The 14,421-nt window shown below is 44.6% G+C and overlaps 1 protein-coding gene across 1 annotated transcript; it reads right to left on the bottom strand.

Annotated features, from left to right (window-relative positions):
• Window positions 1-6,288: 6,288 nt before the first annotated feature.
• On the bottom strand, window positions 6,289-11,612 carry MMACHC (metabolism of cobalamin associated C). The gene is made up of 4 exons (XM_039711601.1): window positions 11,401-11,612; window positions 9,453-9,647; window positions 8,931-9,083; window positions 6,289-8,378 (listed from the first exon to the last, which is right to left on the bottom strand). Exons 1-4 carry the CDS (start codon window positions 11,470-11,472, stop codon window positions 8,067-8,069), a joined length of 732 nt encoding a protein of 243 aa, XP_039567535.1. The 5' UTR covers window positions 11,473-11,612; the 3' UTR covers window positions 6,289-8,066.
• Window positions 11,613-14,421: the final 2,809 nt, after the last annotated feature.

Genomic DNA, 14,421 nt, shown 5'->3' with positions numbered 1-14,421 from the left:
CATGGCTGAGGAAGAGTTACCAAACTTTCTTTTCTATCAGGTGAAAAGGAGTAAAGTTAGGGCTAAGCTAATGTAAAACTTAACTTGGTTATTATATTAGCCTTGAAATGTAAAATTAATTACAGCAGTTACTTGGAGGGGACTGTGTCCCCAGGTGCCACATCTACATAGTTTTTTCAATACTTCTTGGATAACAATTGTACCACTTCCCTGGGCATCTTGTTTCAATGCCCAACCACCCTCTCAATGAAGAAATTTCTGCTAGTATCTAATCCAAGCCTGGTGCAAATTGAGGCCATTTCCTCTTGTCTCATTGCTCATTAGTTGGGAGGAGACTGAACCCACCTCTCTACAATCCCCCTTTTAGGTAATTTTACAGAATGATTTTGGAGTTACTTGGTCACCTACCCCTGGACATAGAGGATGAAGGGTTTCTCTGATGTTCTGCTCCTGAATCCCTCTCCAAAAAGGGAATCTTTACATACCCATCCCAGGCTCTGGGAGGAAGGTGAGGGTCGGAGGGTGGCTCCAACCCCAGCAGCTGCTGTGGCTGCTGTCAGGAGAGGTCAGAGCTGCTGTGCAGCACATCTGGGCTTAGGAGTGTCCTGTAGAAACATCCCTTGTGCTCATTTCTTCATCCCACTCCTCTAGTGTGAGGAGTTTCCTTCACGTGCTGTAATTTCCTGTGTGTCCTGCCCAGCTTGAGCTCCCCCACACTGGGAGGCTGCAAACTGTACCTGCTTAAACATCACAGTCACAGGTGAGTGATGATGCTGTGGAAACTGCAAACAGCCAAGAAACCAAATCCCTGTGGATTAGGGACTGTATTACCTGTGTGCATCACAGGCTTGACAGTGGAAATCAATGCAATTAAACAATTATTTTCCATTCTTCAGCCAAATGAGTCATTCCTAGAAAGGTTTGCTATGCTGTCATTTTAATGTTTACATTATTTATATTTCCTAGAGAATAACACACAAAAAATGGGTAACAGAACTTCTTCAAACCAAGAAGAGTTTGTTTGTTTCTTTGTTTAAAGTCTGTGTTGATTCAGATGTAGCTTGGAATCTCCAATAAGTGTTCTGGGGCTTACACCCCACTCCTTGCATCATGACATCTTAGACTGCTGTAACTTTTATTATATTCAGATAACTGTAATTTATTTAGTTTTTTATTATTTTAATCATTTATTGAGTGGGTTTTTCCACATAACAAGATGCAGATTCTATTTTCATTACAATTATGAACTGCTTTTGCTTTCACAATCAACAGGTACCATATTTCCCAGTGAGGTAAAAACCTCACTCAAGCAGTGCTTGAATTTGACAGGATGGGTAGCTGCCTAGGAGGAATTTCCCTGAAGATGTAAATCAGAAAGGATAGATGTGATATTTGCTGCTTTTTTTTCTCTAATATATGAGTGACTGTACATCTATTTTCCTAGTTTGAGTGTTGATTATAAATACAACCTTTATTAAGTTATTTCTTTAGAATAGTCAGGTGAAGGGAAACTGAAATACATTTTACTGTGTCTATCCTAGATCTCTTAATTTGTTGCTGATTGCTGTGATTCCTGGGGATTTATGTAACCATTCCTCAGCTGGACAGGGAGAGAAAATAGTGGAAGGTTCATGGGTCAAGGTAAGGACAGGGAGAGATCACTCAACAGTTACTGTCTCAGGCAAAACACGCTTGGGAAATTGGCTTAATTTATTACCAATCAAATCAGAGTAGGATAATGAGAAATAATGAGGCTGCAGGGGAATCTCTGCTCTGGAGCACCTCCTCCCCCTCCATCACTGACATTGTGTCTGCACAGCTCTTCCTCTCACATTCTCCCTCTCCTCCCTGCAGTTCCAGGTTGCTGCACAATTGTCCCCCTTCTCAGCTCTGTTATCCCAGAGATGGCTGGCATTGGCTCCCTTGGAAGCTTCAAGGAGCTTCTCACAGCAGCCACCCTGTCACCCTCCCTCTGCTACCCAATACACACACATTGTGCTCTCTCATATCTAGAATTTTTAAAAAATTATTCCCTCATGTTTGTGACAGATATTTGTAATTAAGTTTTCAGATAATAGCGTTTTTGTAGGAGCAACTTGATTTTTTTGGAAAGTATAATACAAAGCTGTGCATCACATAAATTCTATACATTATATCTTGGCATATATAGGATGTGATGTTTGATATTCAACATACAGAACCTAACCCTTACTAGATTTTGTACAACTTCTGAGTTATTTCAAAATTAACAACTGCATATTTATATTTAGATGCTTAGAAGAAATTGCCTCAATGTTTAAAGAATTACCACTTTGTGATAATTCTTTAAACATTAAAAGTAAGCTACTCAGTAGTTTTGAAAAACAGTAAAAAAAGTTACTAATGTCTAAAAGTACTATTTTCTTAACAAGTATTCCATCCTTTTTATCGGGCCTTTGTTGAATATATTATTGGATTGTCCAGCAAATCAATAAAGTTCAAAGAACAAAAGCAAGCATTTTATATCTCACAGGTATTGCAAAATGATGCCCTTTGGTTAGGAAAGTCTGTTTGCAAAAGCTCCATGAAAGCAGCTTTTAGTAGTTACACATCAAAATAGCAGTTATGTAGAGATTATATTAAAATACTCAGATTTATTGTATTAATAGTCTGAAATTTTCAGTGGGTCTGGTGTTCAGTATTACATTACATGACAGTCTGCAAATGTATATTCTGATGTATATTGCTAGACAGATAGAGGACTTAAACCAGAAATGTCTTGGTTCTAATTTGCAAAGGGTGAAATGAGGGAAGTGCAGAGTAGTGGAATGCTTGGACAATTAATTCAGAAAGCATAAGAGCTGTTACTGTCCTTTTCTTTTTAATACAATTTAGTGGTACATACAAAAAGTACACTGAACACAGAAATCAAAGAAATTGTTTTTGCTCATTAATATAGTAGCTCTATTTTTAATCCTTGGAAAGAAAGGAATTTGCCTTTAATGAAGAGTCAAACAAATTCTGCATTACCACTGGCCCTGTGCTGCACACCCCTGGGTGGCTGCAGGAGAACAGGCTGGGAGTTGTTTGCAGTGTTCCTGAACAAGAGCTGAGCCTGTGGGAAGCAATTCTCACCACACCTAGTGATGAAAGATTTGCTTCAATATGAAATTTGGCTCTTTCTCCTGAAACTTGAATCACTGTACATGTTACAGGGACACATGTCTGAATTTAGAATGTTTCTGTGCAAGAAACTGAGCACAGATATGTGACTAAATATATGGGAAGTCATTAAGGTTGCACTGTCCTCTGACAAAGTCCAGTAGGTTTATGTTCCATAGTCCACAGCAACAGATTTTTGAAGTATCTGTACTGATGAGTAAAACCAGTATCTTTTGTCTAGAAAGGAAGAAAGTCTTCAATCTACCCTTGATAAAACACCATTGCCTAAAACTGATGTATTTCATCAAATTCACTTTTCACAACAGTAGGGCAGTCTTTTACATTTTGGAAGACTGAAGCAACAGTGAATGATTCAGGAAGACTAGTCTGAACAATACTGGAAAAAAGGTTATGACATGAAATGAAAACCTAAGACTAATTCCTTTAAAAGGAATTAAGAGGGTTTATACATTGACAGAAAAAGCAGTGGTTCTGCATAAATTTAGGAAACAGAAAAATCCCTTCATTCCTTCTGTAATGCACTTAAAGGAAAGGAATTTTCCTGTCCCATAGTTTGTTCTACATGAGGAAAAAAACCCCAAGCAACTTAGTGTAAATGTGTTTGATTTTCAGAACTTTTCAAGGTGTTTGGGGGAAAACATATGCAGTTATTTAAAGTAAAATTTCTTTCTCACTGAGTTATGTACAAACATCAACAAAGGTAACATGAGAATTATTGATGTAATATTAATGAATGACAGTGGCCATTTCAAATATTTGTATACATATATAATCACATTTTGCAGATCTTGGCATATTACTGGAGAGATTTCAATCATTCCAGTAAAATATCTCACTGCTCATTTTATGACAAAATATTCAATTCTTTCAAGTTTCCCACCGTATTTCCTAAGGAATGTGAACATCTTTGTCAGTCACAGAGGGGAAAGAAAAGCTCGTTTGTGTTCCTTGGTGCTCTGTTTCCTCCTTGAAAACCTAGAAGGGAAGTGCCCTGTTCTGTTTTCTGAAGGAAATGTGATGGATGATCTGTCACAGGATATATGATAGCACAGGAAGCCAGTGTAACAGCAAAAACCCTCCCATGAATACATTTGTCTATTTTGGTAGATGAATCTGTGAAAGTTCAGCTTGCAGAGGTGCAGCTGTTTCTCTGCTGCAGTGAGCAGCAAAACCACTTCCCTCAGAGGAAGAGTTTTGAACTGCTGCTGCTGCTGAAGTCAGTATTCAAAGCTAATTTATTAAACACAATTTTTGCATGAGGCTCAATAAAGAGTGCTGATAACCACACTGGCACTGACCAGTAGCTGCCACTACCTTGGTTTTTGAAATACTTCAGTCTTAACTCAGGGGGTTTTTGATTCCATTTCAAGTCAATGTGCATTCTCAGAAATATAACCCATGTCAAATAGAAGCTACACCAACAATAATTTTGGTCACAAATTAATAAAAGACCATGAATATTATACTGAATGAGTAAAATTATGCTTCTGATCCAGAGGAGGGCAATCTAGCCCTAAAAAAAACCCAAAACAAAAACATAGCAAAAACCCCAAACCAGACTTTAAAACCCTCATCAAAACAACAAACCAGAAGAGTTCCCTGCTCTCCTAAGGTTGGCTATTTTTGACTGACACACAGCACTCATTTACACAGCAAAACTTCTTTAGTTGTCCATAGTTCAGAGGAAAATAGCATTATTACAAGCCACTCTTTTTATGGGAGAAGGAAACAGGTCAGTGTCAGAAATAGTCTGCCACACTCTTCTTCACACCACAAAGAAACTTCAGGGCTTATTTATTGTAGCACTGAGGTGTAACTGATTCAAACTGATACCAAAAACCACCAACAAGTGTTTTCTGAGGTATTTTTTGCTGAGCAACAACCCCAATGGCTGCTGGTCACCAGGTTAGATTGCGCTTTGTATTTAATTGGTATTGTCTGTCAAATCTTTAATTGTTATAAAAATCTCAGTCATTTTTAGGTTAATGAAGTAAAAATAGGGAAAACATAAGGAGAGTAAGAATGGTAAATGCATGAAACTATTACAAATTTGTTAATTCTCCATAAACTATTTTATTAGCTTGAAACATACCGAATGCCTTGTTGCTAAAACTGAATTTAAATTCAAGTAGCTTTTAATTTCTTTTATTTTTTCTGTTCAGCTCTTGAATACTCACCCTACTGGTTATACTGACGAAAAGAGTCTTTAATAAATGTTTAAAAATTAGGATTTAGAGAAAAGCTTGTCTAAAAATGTAAAATGTGATACTTGAGCTAGTAAATCTATCCAAGTATTTGCAATTACTTGTTTGACATTTGCAAGGGCTGAAACTAAGAATGCCTTCACAATGCCTCAGGATCCAAGGCTGATCCATTCCTCACCATGTCTGGTCTTGTCCCAAGAGATGAGGTAAGTCAAACAGGTTCTCAAACTTCAGTTTTATAAGACAAAGGCCATTACACTCCAACCAGCAAGGGGAGAAATCTACTCACTGTGTGTCTCACTGTGCAGCTGTGGATCTCAGTGAGCTGGCTAAGAGAAAGGAAGTAATGCCCAGTCCAAGTCACTCCAAAATCACTGTAGTAGCAATGGATTTTGCTGAATATTTGCACTCTGCTCTGCCTGACACAACTGTATTCCCAGAAGCACAAGGAACACGGATCTGTGACTGTGTTCACTAAGAGGTTTTAACTAGTAAAAATTCCAGTACTTACAGGCCTTACTTCAGTGCTGCTGAGGGAAAGTCCCTCAGTTATGTCTCACTGGACATCTGGAACTTTTGTTACTGTTAAGAACAGAGGAAGTAAGGAGAAGTGCACTGTCATGGTGCTGGCTGTTAATGCTCTTGCTGAATGATCTGGGAAAGATAAACCTTTATTGGACTTACTCATAATGTGATGTGGGTTTTATTCTTTATATCCCAGTGAGCCTGTGATAATAGTTTACCAACTTCTGCTAAGATAACCATTTTGTTTCCTTAGTTTTCAGATACTGGACTGTGTGTGTCTTAGGTAGCTCACTCTTTTCAGGATGTTAAAAAACCCATGATTGATTCTCACTTGAACATCTTGAGTTCTCCACAAGTTAAGAACTGCATTGTTTAAATAAAAACACTCAATACTGAGTTTTACTTACAACTTTGTATATTTAGTAACCAAAATATCATTTGAAGAGAAATAAATTACAGAAATTGAAATGCAGTGACCATGGTAATCTGTTTAATAAATTACGACAAAATATTAAATATTTGTAAGAAATCAATACCAAAAAATCAAAATATTTTAAAGTGTAATATAAAAAGATAGATTTGATTCAAATCTATATTTATCCTTCTAACAGAATCAGGATTTTGTCTTTGTTACTAGTATCAGCCATTACCTCAAGCCCCTCTTAAATTACAGTTCAGTTTCAAAGTTCTGAAACATCAAACAAATTTGAACCAGAAGTAATTCTGTAACAGAAGAACAGATTTTAAACAAACTTCATTCTTTCATTAAATTAAACATCACAATACCTCTATCACATTCTAAGTCAGGTGTCTGCCTTAGTCAGAGATGACCAAAGCGTGGAAAGCCACAAAGACTTTTTTGTAACAGCAAATGCAGTGAACAAACCCAGTGATCACATGCTCACTACTCTGTTTGCAGGGAAGCAAACCTGTTATCCTGAATTTGGATTACAATGAGTTAGTGTACTGACTATGAGCAACTGTATCAAGCAGTGAACAATGGTGAGGGCAACCTTCCTGGTGAAGACTCCAAAGCTTTGAAGAATTCCAACATAAAAAGAAAGGGTTCAGTTCTGCAAAGTGAGTATTTCTTCATCATCTCATGTTGATACCATCAAAAGGAAAAAAGTGCCTGTCCATTTGCAGCATTGCACTGCAGTCTAGTAAAACAACTCCCACAAAATATTATTTTAATGTATGATATCACTTTAACGAGATCTGAGCCTCAAATTGCTCAAAGAGAAATTAATTCCTGATTTCCAGGTGCATTGTAGCCTCTGAACAAATGTAACAGGACAAAGTCATGTAAAAAATGTTGCTTCTGTCTGAACATGCTAATCCAGCAATATAAGTAACATAATATAATTTATATTTCCCTTTCTTCTGTGCTTGTATGCCTGTGCATGTGACATGGCCTTGTGCCATGGCTTTTACATGTGTGCAGGTTTGCAATCCTTCCCACAAAGAAAGCACACCAGGAAACTGTGGCAGTAACTGGGGAGGGTGTGCTGGCACTGAAAAATACTTTTAACACAAATGTGGTCTATCTTAGAAAAGGCCACGAGAATTGTCTTTTTCAATCAGTTATCTTAATGTGAGTAAAACCTCCAACCATATGGACATAACTCAGCATCTTTCCAAATATTCCAGTCAGCTCTATGAATGGATAAATGATTAAATGTGACCTAGGCAAGACTGTAAAGACTGGACATGTGTTCCCTAGGGAACATCTAAAAACATACCTGCCCCAAGTTTAGACAAAATCCAACTAAGTAGTACAATGACTGAATTTTTGTTTTCACACCTACAAAGAATAAAACCAGAACATTCAGAAAGAAAATTCTTGAGAACAAAAGTGATTTCTCTAATGAGCAGCATAGATTTTGAAGTTGCCAGGATGTCTAAACTAGTCCCAAGCAAAGGCTAGTGGCACCTTACTGGGCTCCCCCAGCACAGCCCAGATCAGCAGCAGCAGCACAGAACAGACGGCTCCCAGCTCCCCCAGCCCACACAGCAGTGCCCCTCTCTCTGGGAAGCTTTGATTGCAATGTCTGCATTGAGGCTGCTCGGATTTGTCTGTACCAGCATAACCTTCCTCCTCCTCCTCCTCGGCACCGGGAAAAGCCGGGGCTCATGAGTTACCCTCTGCTGCCCTCTGCCCTCCGCGGAGGTTTCTCAGTGACACGCGATCCTCTGGGCTTCCTGTGAGAGCCCCAGCAGCCGCAATCTCTCGGCTGGAGGAGTGGCAAAATAGGTTTTTTGCTCCTCCGAGTACCTTTCCTTCACGTCAATGATGTCCCTGTAGCGGCCGTCCTGCCAGTGGAAATTGAACTGCTCCAGCAGCTCAATCCTCTTCTCCTCCGTGCTCACGCAGTCAACAGGGGCGGGCTGTTCCAGGAACGGCACCTGAATGGCTGGGAAGAGCAGGAGACCCCGGATAGCAAACCAGCCGCCATACTTGGGATGGATACAAACGCCAAAGATCCTCTGGAAGGAAAAAAAAAAATATCCAGGCTGCCTCACTTTGTGTCTAATCAAGGCTAGACTTCAAAGTATCCGTCAGATGCTTCTCACTCTCACAACCTTCTCTTGGAGAGCTGTACAGAGCAGAAGGGAAAACCTTCCTGAACGTGTGGCTCAAAGCACTGCATTTCACTCCCATTTTCCTGTGCCCACACACACCTCCCTGGAATGTGGGGAGAGGTTCCTTTCTGAAAATCTACTACAGAAATTAACCACAGAGCATTCTCCCCCCAGTTTGTAATGCTCTAAGCAATAGGTTTTCCTTAACACTGCCATTTATTCTTCTATCTAAGTAGGTTTAACAAATTAGGATATTTCTTTCCATGCACATCTCCCTACTACTCTGAAGAATCTTAGAAGTTCCCAATTCCCACCTGAAACACTTTATGAACCTGTATGTGTGCTGTGGACTTTGTCGTTTCCTGCAAGATGAACTAGTGACTAGTGAGCAAACAATCATTGCAGAGTTCAATGCTTGCAGTCAGTGGTTCTTCCCAGACTGTGTTTCTGCCTCACCTTTTTCCCCCAAGGATCAAGTTTCACATCCTTCCTTTGGTAGTAATATGCAGCTCCAGCAACGTGGGCAGCTGTCTGTGCCAGGAACTTGGGCTTTCGGCTCGGCAGCATCTCGTAGTCAAACATGACATCCACCCTCTGGTCAGGGAATTTCTGGGAAAATTTGAAAAGATCAGCCCAGGCTCATGGAAAAAGCTTTGCCACTGCAGAACTGCTGGATGGCAGCAAATCAGGCACATGTGAAGCCTGCAGACTCCCACATCCTGCTGCTGAATTCTGTTGGCAGGTTTGAGGCTGTGGGCATTCAGCTTGTGCCTGCAGAGCTCCCTCACAGCTGAGAGATGTAATCCAGAGGCAGAACGTTCAAGTAAAGCACCCAAAGCCTGCTGATGCTCCCTCCTTCATGAATAATGCTTTACCTTTCCAAAGAGCAGGGCAGGAGCCTGCAGGGCTGTGTCTGCTGCTCAACCCACCTGGTTATGTGCCACAGCACTACATGGAATGGGTATTTCAGCTTCTTACCTCCTTCACACGTGATAAATGATGGGAAATACACTGATCCACAGGATCCCTGATTATTTTTAATCGTTCTTTCTTCACGAAAGGCTTCAGGGCCTTGTCGAACATGGACGGTGTGCTGAGGACCACGAAGGCCAGCGTGTCATCTGGGTAGGGGAGGTGGAAGGCTGGCTGGAGAACAGCATTGTACCACCCAACCTTGGCAAAGAAACACACATTTCCATTAGAACACAGACACCACTCTAGTGGACATGCAGGAATGTAAAAATGTGGAAATAACTGTAGCCCCCTTCATCTGCAGCCCAGATGGGCAACCTGCCCAGAGCCTTCCTTTCAAACCAAGGTGTTTTGCACACCAGGATCCACAGTTTGGGAAAACTGTGCTGTGAGCTGTGAGATAAGAATCACACACAGCATTCAGCTCCTTATAACCTTTATCCAGCTCTGCTCAGAAACCTAGAGGGAAGTATGAGCAATCCGTCTTGCCAATGCAAATCAGATTGTTTGGTTTAGATAAAGCTTTTACAGGTTTGGGTTTTTTTTTTTTTTCCTCTTATCTTGGGCCAGAAAGAAACTGGTGCTTCTGTTTTGTGTGACAAGTTGCATGTTGTACTTCTTCTGCAGGAAACACTTGTGTGGAATGAAGGATGTGAAGCTCTTGGCAGTGCTAAGCCCCCCCTAAAAATATTTGTTACCAGTAGCACGTGGATTATGATACGGCCACATTTGGATATTTGATTCCAGGGCTGGACAGATTATAACACAGTCCAGAAATGAGAGATCAAGCCAGGGCAGCAGGAAACATGACCAGGGGGACGGGGCTCAGACCTGCAACTGCCAAGTGCAGGAAGAAATGGCCCAAACCCCCTGCACCCCACTCCTGATATCCTGCACAGTAACATCAGCCTTTTCATAGGTATGACAATGACAACCCCCTCTCTCCTGGGGTGCCACAAGGCCAGGTCTAACAGTCAGAGAGATGCTGAGTAATGGCACAGTAAGTCTGAAAATGAAACGTACTGGTTATTCTAAATAATCAGTGAAATTACTCTGACAGTCACTCTGCGGCTGGCAGTGGCAGCCAGACTGCCCATCAGGAAACAGAACAAAAACTGGATTCACTATAAAGTTTACATTCTTATATGAACCTCTAAGTTTAATCAGTTTTGTGGCTCTGAAGGTGCTGAAGTGAGATGTTACAAGGAATTAGAGAGATGTGAATCTAAGCTTTGCTGGTTTCCAGTGAACATCAGCCAGTGCACCAGGGCTGGCTGTGTCAGAATGAAATCTGGAGAGAGCTAGAGGGCTAAAAGGTTTCCCCTCTGGTAGCTCCAGTATTTTCACCTGGGTTCTGCCCTGAATACTGCTGATGTGTTTTAGGCAAGCAGCACTGAATTTTCCAAATTCTGGAGGCACTTCTCTCACCACCTCACTGCCTTGTACTTTTTATGCAAACAAGATCAGAGCAGGAAACAAAAACATTTCAGGTGACAGACAGAACACTCCCCGAGGGAAGGGCACGTTTACTGCAGATGGATTTGTGCAGACAGATGTCCTGCAGATCGCCCCGGGGCGGGCGAGGAGCGCTCACAGCCGAGGGGGCACAGCGGCCGAGGCTGCAGGGCCCTCCGCGGGCAGGGCACAGGGCACAGGGCACAGGAGAGGAATGTGTGCCCAGCACAGACAGGCGCTCCCTCACTCACATTACAATTTAAGCTTGCCCAGCGGACTTTGCCGTCGGCCGGGGCAGCTGTGTCATTGCCCAACTCCCCGGCCCCGGGGCCAGGGCCCCGCAGCGCGGAGCAGCCGCCGCGGTCACCTTGCCCCGCGCTCCCGGGCGGGCCGGCCGGGCCTCGGCGACCCCCGGGCCCCGGGCCCGCTCCCCGCCCCGCGCTCCCCCAGCTCCGCGGGCTGTGACGTCCTGCCCGTGACGTCACCGCCACGTCATTACCTTGAAGGCGTGCGCCTCGAGGCCGAGCGGGCCCAGCGCGCCGCGGAGCTGCTCCGCCACGCGCCGCTCCATACCGGCGGCGGCGCCGCGCGGGGCACCACGGGAGCGGTAGTTCCGGCGCGGCGGGACCCCCGGCGCGCATCCCGCGTCTCCTAGGAGACGGTGCGGCGCGCAAAGGACCGCTGGAGTTGTAGTTCGCTGCGCGCTCCCCTGCGCGCCGGCTCGCCCGGAGGGGACTCGGTGTCCCAGCATGCTCAGCCAGCGCAGGCCGGCCCGGCTCCCCGCGCCGCCCCCGGCCTTGTGCCCGGGCCTGGCACACCGCCAGAGATTAGGCGTCTTTTCCTGACCTCACACTCTGTGGGAATGCCCCACCTGTGCTGTGGAAAGGTGTTGCTCGCTGAAACAGTGAGGCCTCTGTGCTGGCAATGCTTTCTCCCTCCCCTTCCAAAAGATTCTTTGCAGATTCTGTATTCCCTACCACTTGCCATACTGGAGACTGGGCCTCAGATTTGGATCTCCTTACCCTAATCTTTATAGCTGCTTATCACAATCTTTATAGTACTTGTGAATGCTCTTCAACCTGTAGTCGTGGGTTTCATGACATTCAGGACACCAAATGTGTAAGTTCTTGGAGACAGAACTACCTCAGATATGCAACCTTAGTGCTTTGTGCAGTTTCCTTATATCTTCTAGAACCCCAGGAGTTCCTCCTTGTTATATCCATGCCTTCTGAACTGGGAGGGCAGATGGATCCTGTCAGTCATGTTTAGAATTACAGTTTATTGTTTCCAGATCTCCCTGTGTTTCCAGCTTGTGAAGTTAAATCAGACCACTAACTGTGTTCTTTCTTGGACTAAATTGTAAGTAATCCTCATACAAAATCTGTTTCCACCCATCCGCTCATATAATTGAGTATCTCAGTCTGTGAATTGACTAAAACAGGAGAAAGAGCTCCAGCAGGAGCAGATCCATAAGCTATGAAGTAGTGAAAGTAAAGGCAGTGGATACAAAGACTGACAGCTGCAAGGGCCTCTTACACAGATCACTTCTTGTCGAGGTTTCTGAAGTCCTGCTGAAGAAACAACAGGCTGAGTGTAGCCTGGCACAAGGCTGCTCCATCTCCCTGCTCAGCAAAGAGAAAGAGCTGGATATAAAGCAGGAAGGGCTTTGCATCTTTGATCTGGACACAGGGAGGGTTTTGCCTATGTTGGCATGTTATATGTCCAGCTCTCTTCTTTTTCTTGGCTGTTCTGAGATTTTTCTGAAGGGTTTAATGCTGTGCTGGATCTGAGGCTGCCTCTGGGAAACACTTGGAAGTGGCTGTCCCCTCTCTCTCAGGTGAGCAGCCACAAAGCTCAGTCTAAGAGAGCACAATCCTACATTTTGTACAAACCCAGGGTGGAAGTGTGGAGCACTCTCCAGAGGCTGGGCTGCACCAGGGGGAGGGGATATCCCTCAGGGAACAGGGGATGCCCAGCCCCAGCAGGCTGCAGGAGCAAAGCACAGCTCCCAGGAATCCCGGGTTCCAGGCAGGAATGTGTCCCAGGAGGGTGCTGCTGGCTGGCGGCTGCTCAGGGCTCTGCAGGACAGCCCTGCTCTGGAAATGCTTCCACAGGCGCTGGGTGGGCAAGCTCAGAGGTGCTGGGGGCTGATCTCTCGTCCTGCTGTGCTTTGCCAGCTGTGCCTGCCTGCGGAGCTCAGCTCATTCCCTGTGTGGCTCTGGATTTACTGCACAGATTTGCCAGCTCTGTGAGGTGGGCTCTTCCATTCCAACCCTGAACTGGCAAGGCTGGAGGCAGGTTTGGCTTCTGTGTCTGCCTGTCCTGGAGCTGATCTCAGGGTGAGTGCAGGCAGGGTGTTCAGTCCTTCTGAGGCAGCTCATGGAGGGAAGGACTGACAGCACCGGGCCTGCCAGAGCTCACTTGGACAATGCTCGGGTGATTTTGGGGGTTTTCCTTTGCAGAGCCAGGAGCTGGACTCAACAATCCTTGAGGGTCCCTGTCACAGCACATGCCAGAGTCAAGGCAGCCACAATACACAGAGTGTCACATACAGCACAACCCCACACCCCATCAGAAGGCTTCAGGCACTCACCATTTATTGCCCTTCAGTCAGTCAAGGCAGCCACGATACACAGAGTGTCACCATACAGCACAACCCCACACCCCTTCAGGCACTCACCATTTATTGCCCTTCAGTCCAGCCTTCTATTCCCCTCATCTTGCATGCCTTACCCCTGTGTGCCTCAGTTTCCTTTGTGACTGGTCAGCAACCTGGGCCCTCCCTGTCCCTTTACCTTCAGTGCTGGCCCTGCTCAGCTGTGCCACTGGGGATGAGGCTCCATGGCAGCCCCACTCCCAGTCACCACAAGCTGGGTGCCTGCAGGTCCCTCCCAGCACAGGATGTTCTGTGACTCTAAAGGGCAGCCTGTGGTGCTGAGATGTTTGTATCCTGAGGGCTGGCATCATCTGCTCATTCCACGTGGGCGTGGAGGATGGGTACCTGCTGTTCCCTGCACAGCTGTCCTTGGAGCTGTTCCTGAGCCACCTCACCTGCCTCGTTTCACCAGGAGTGTTGCTGTCTCCTGCCCAGGCCCTCTGTCAGGGCAGTCTCCTTGCTGCTGTTTGGACAATATTTTACTTGCACTTTACTGCAATGACTGAAATAACTGGTGAGTTTAAGAAGAGGTGCTCCTTTGAGATGCCTGAGCTCTAATTCCTCCCAGTTTCCCCATCCCTCACATTCCTTTCTCCCCGAGCTCGGCTGGTGGGAACTGGCTTTGTTTGTGCCTCAAACCTCTGCTGGCTTGGCCCTTGCTCTCCCCCACCCCTACCAAGGGCTCTGCCCTGCTCCCTGAAGAGAAATGAGTGACATCTCAGCTTCCTTGTTGAAGATCCTTAGATCTTTTTGGCTGGGTTTCATTGTGCCCTCTGTCCAACCCCAGCTGCCCTCGGACAGCTGCCAGATGTCCGAATGTCACAGGTCTGGCTGAGAGTTCATGTCACTGCTTCCAGCGTTCTC

Source organism: Passer montanus, unplaced genomic scaffold, assembly GCF_014805655.1.
Source record: "Passer montanus isolate IOZ18808 unplaced genomic scaffold, ASM1480565v1 scaffold25, whole genome shotgun sequence".
Taxonomy (NCBI): domain Eukaryota; kingdom Metazoa; phylum Chordata; class Aves; order Passeriformes; family Passeridae; genus Passer; species Passer montanus.
The sequence above is the reverse complement of the archived record's forward strand: the minus strand, read 5'-3'. Positions and strand labels throughout refer to the sequence as shown.

Coding starts and splice junctions, on each gene's coding strand:
- MMACHC (XM_039711601.1), bottom strand. CDS start 11,472: ATGGAGCGGCGCGTGGCGGAGCAGCTCCGCGGCGCGCTGGGCCCGCTC. Junction 9,084..9,452: donor ATTTATCACGTGTGAAGGAG/GTAAGAAGCTGA, acceptor AAATTTTCCCAG/AAATTCCCTGACCAGAGGGT. Junction 8,379..8,930: donor TTGATCCTTGGGGGAAAAAG/GTGAGGCAGAAA, acceptor TTTTCCTTCCAG/AGGATCTTTGGCGTTTGTAT.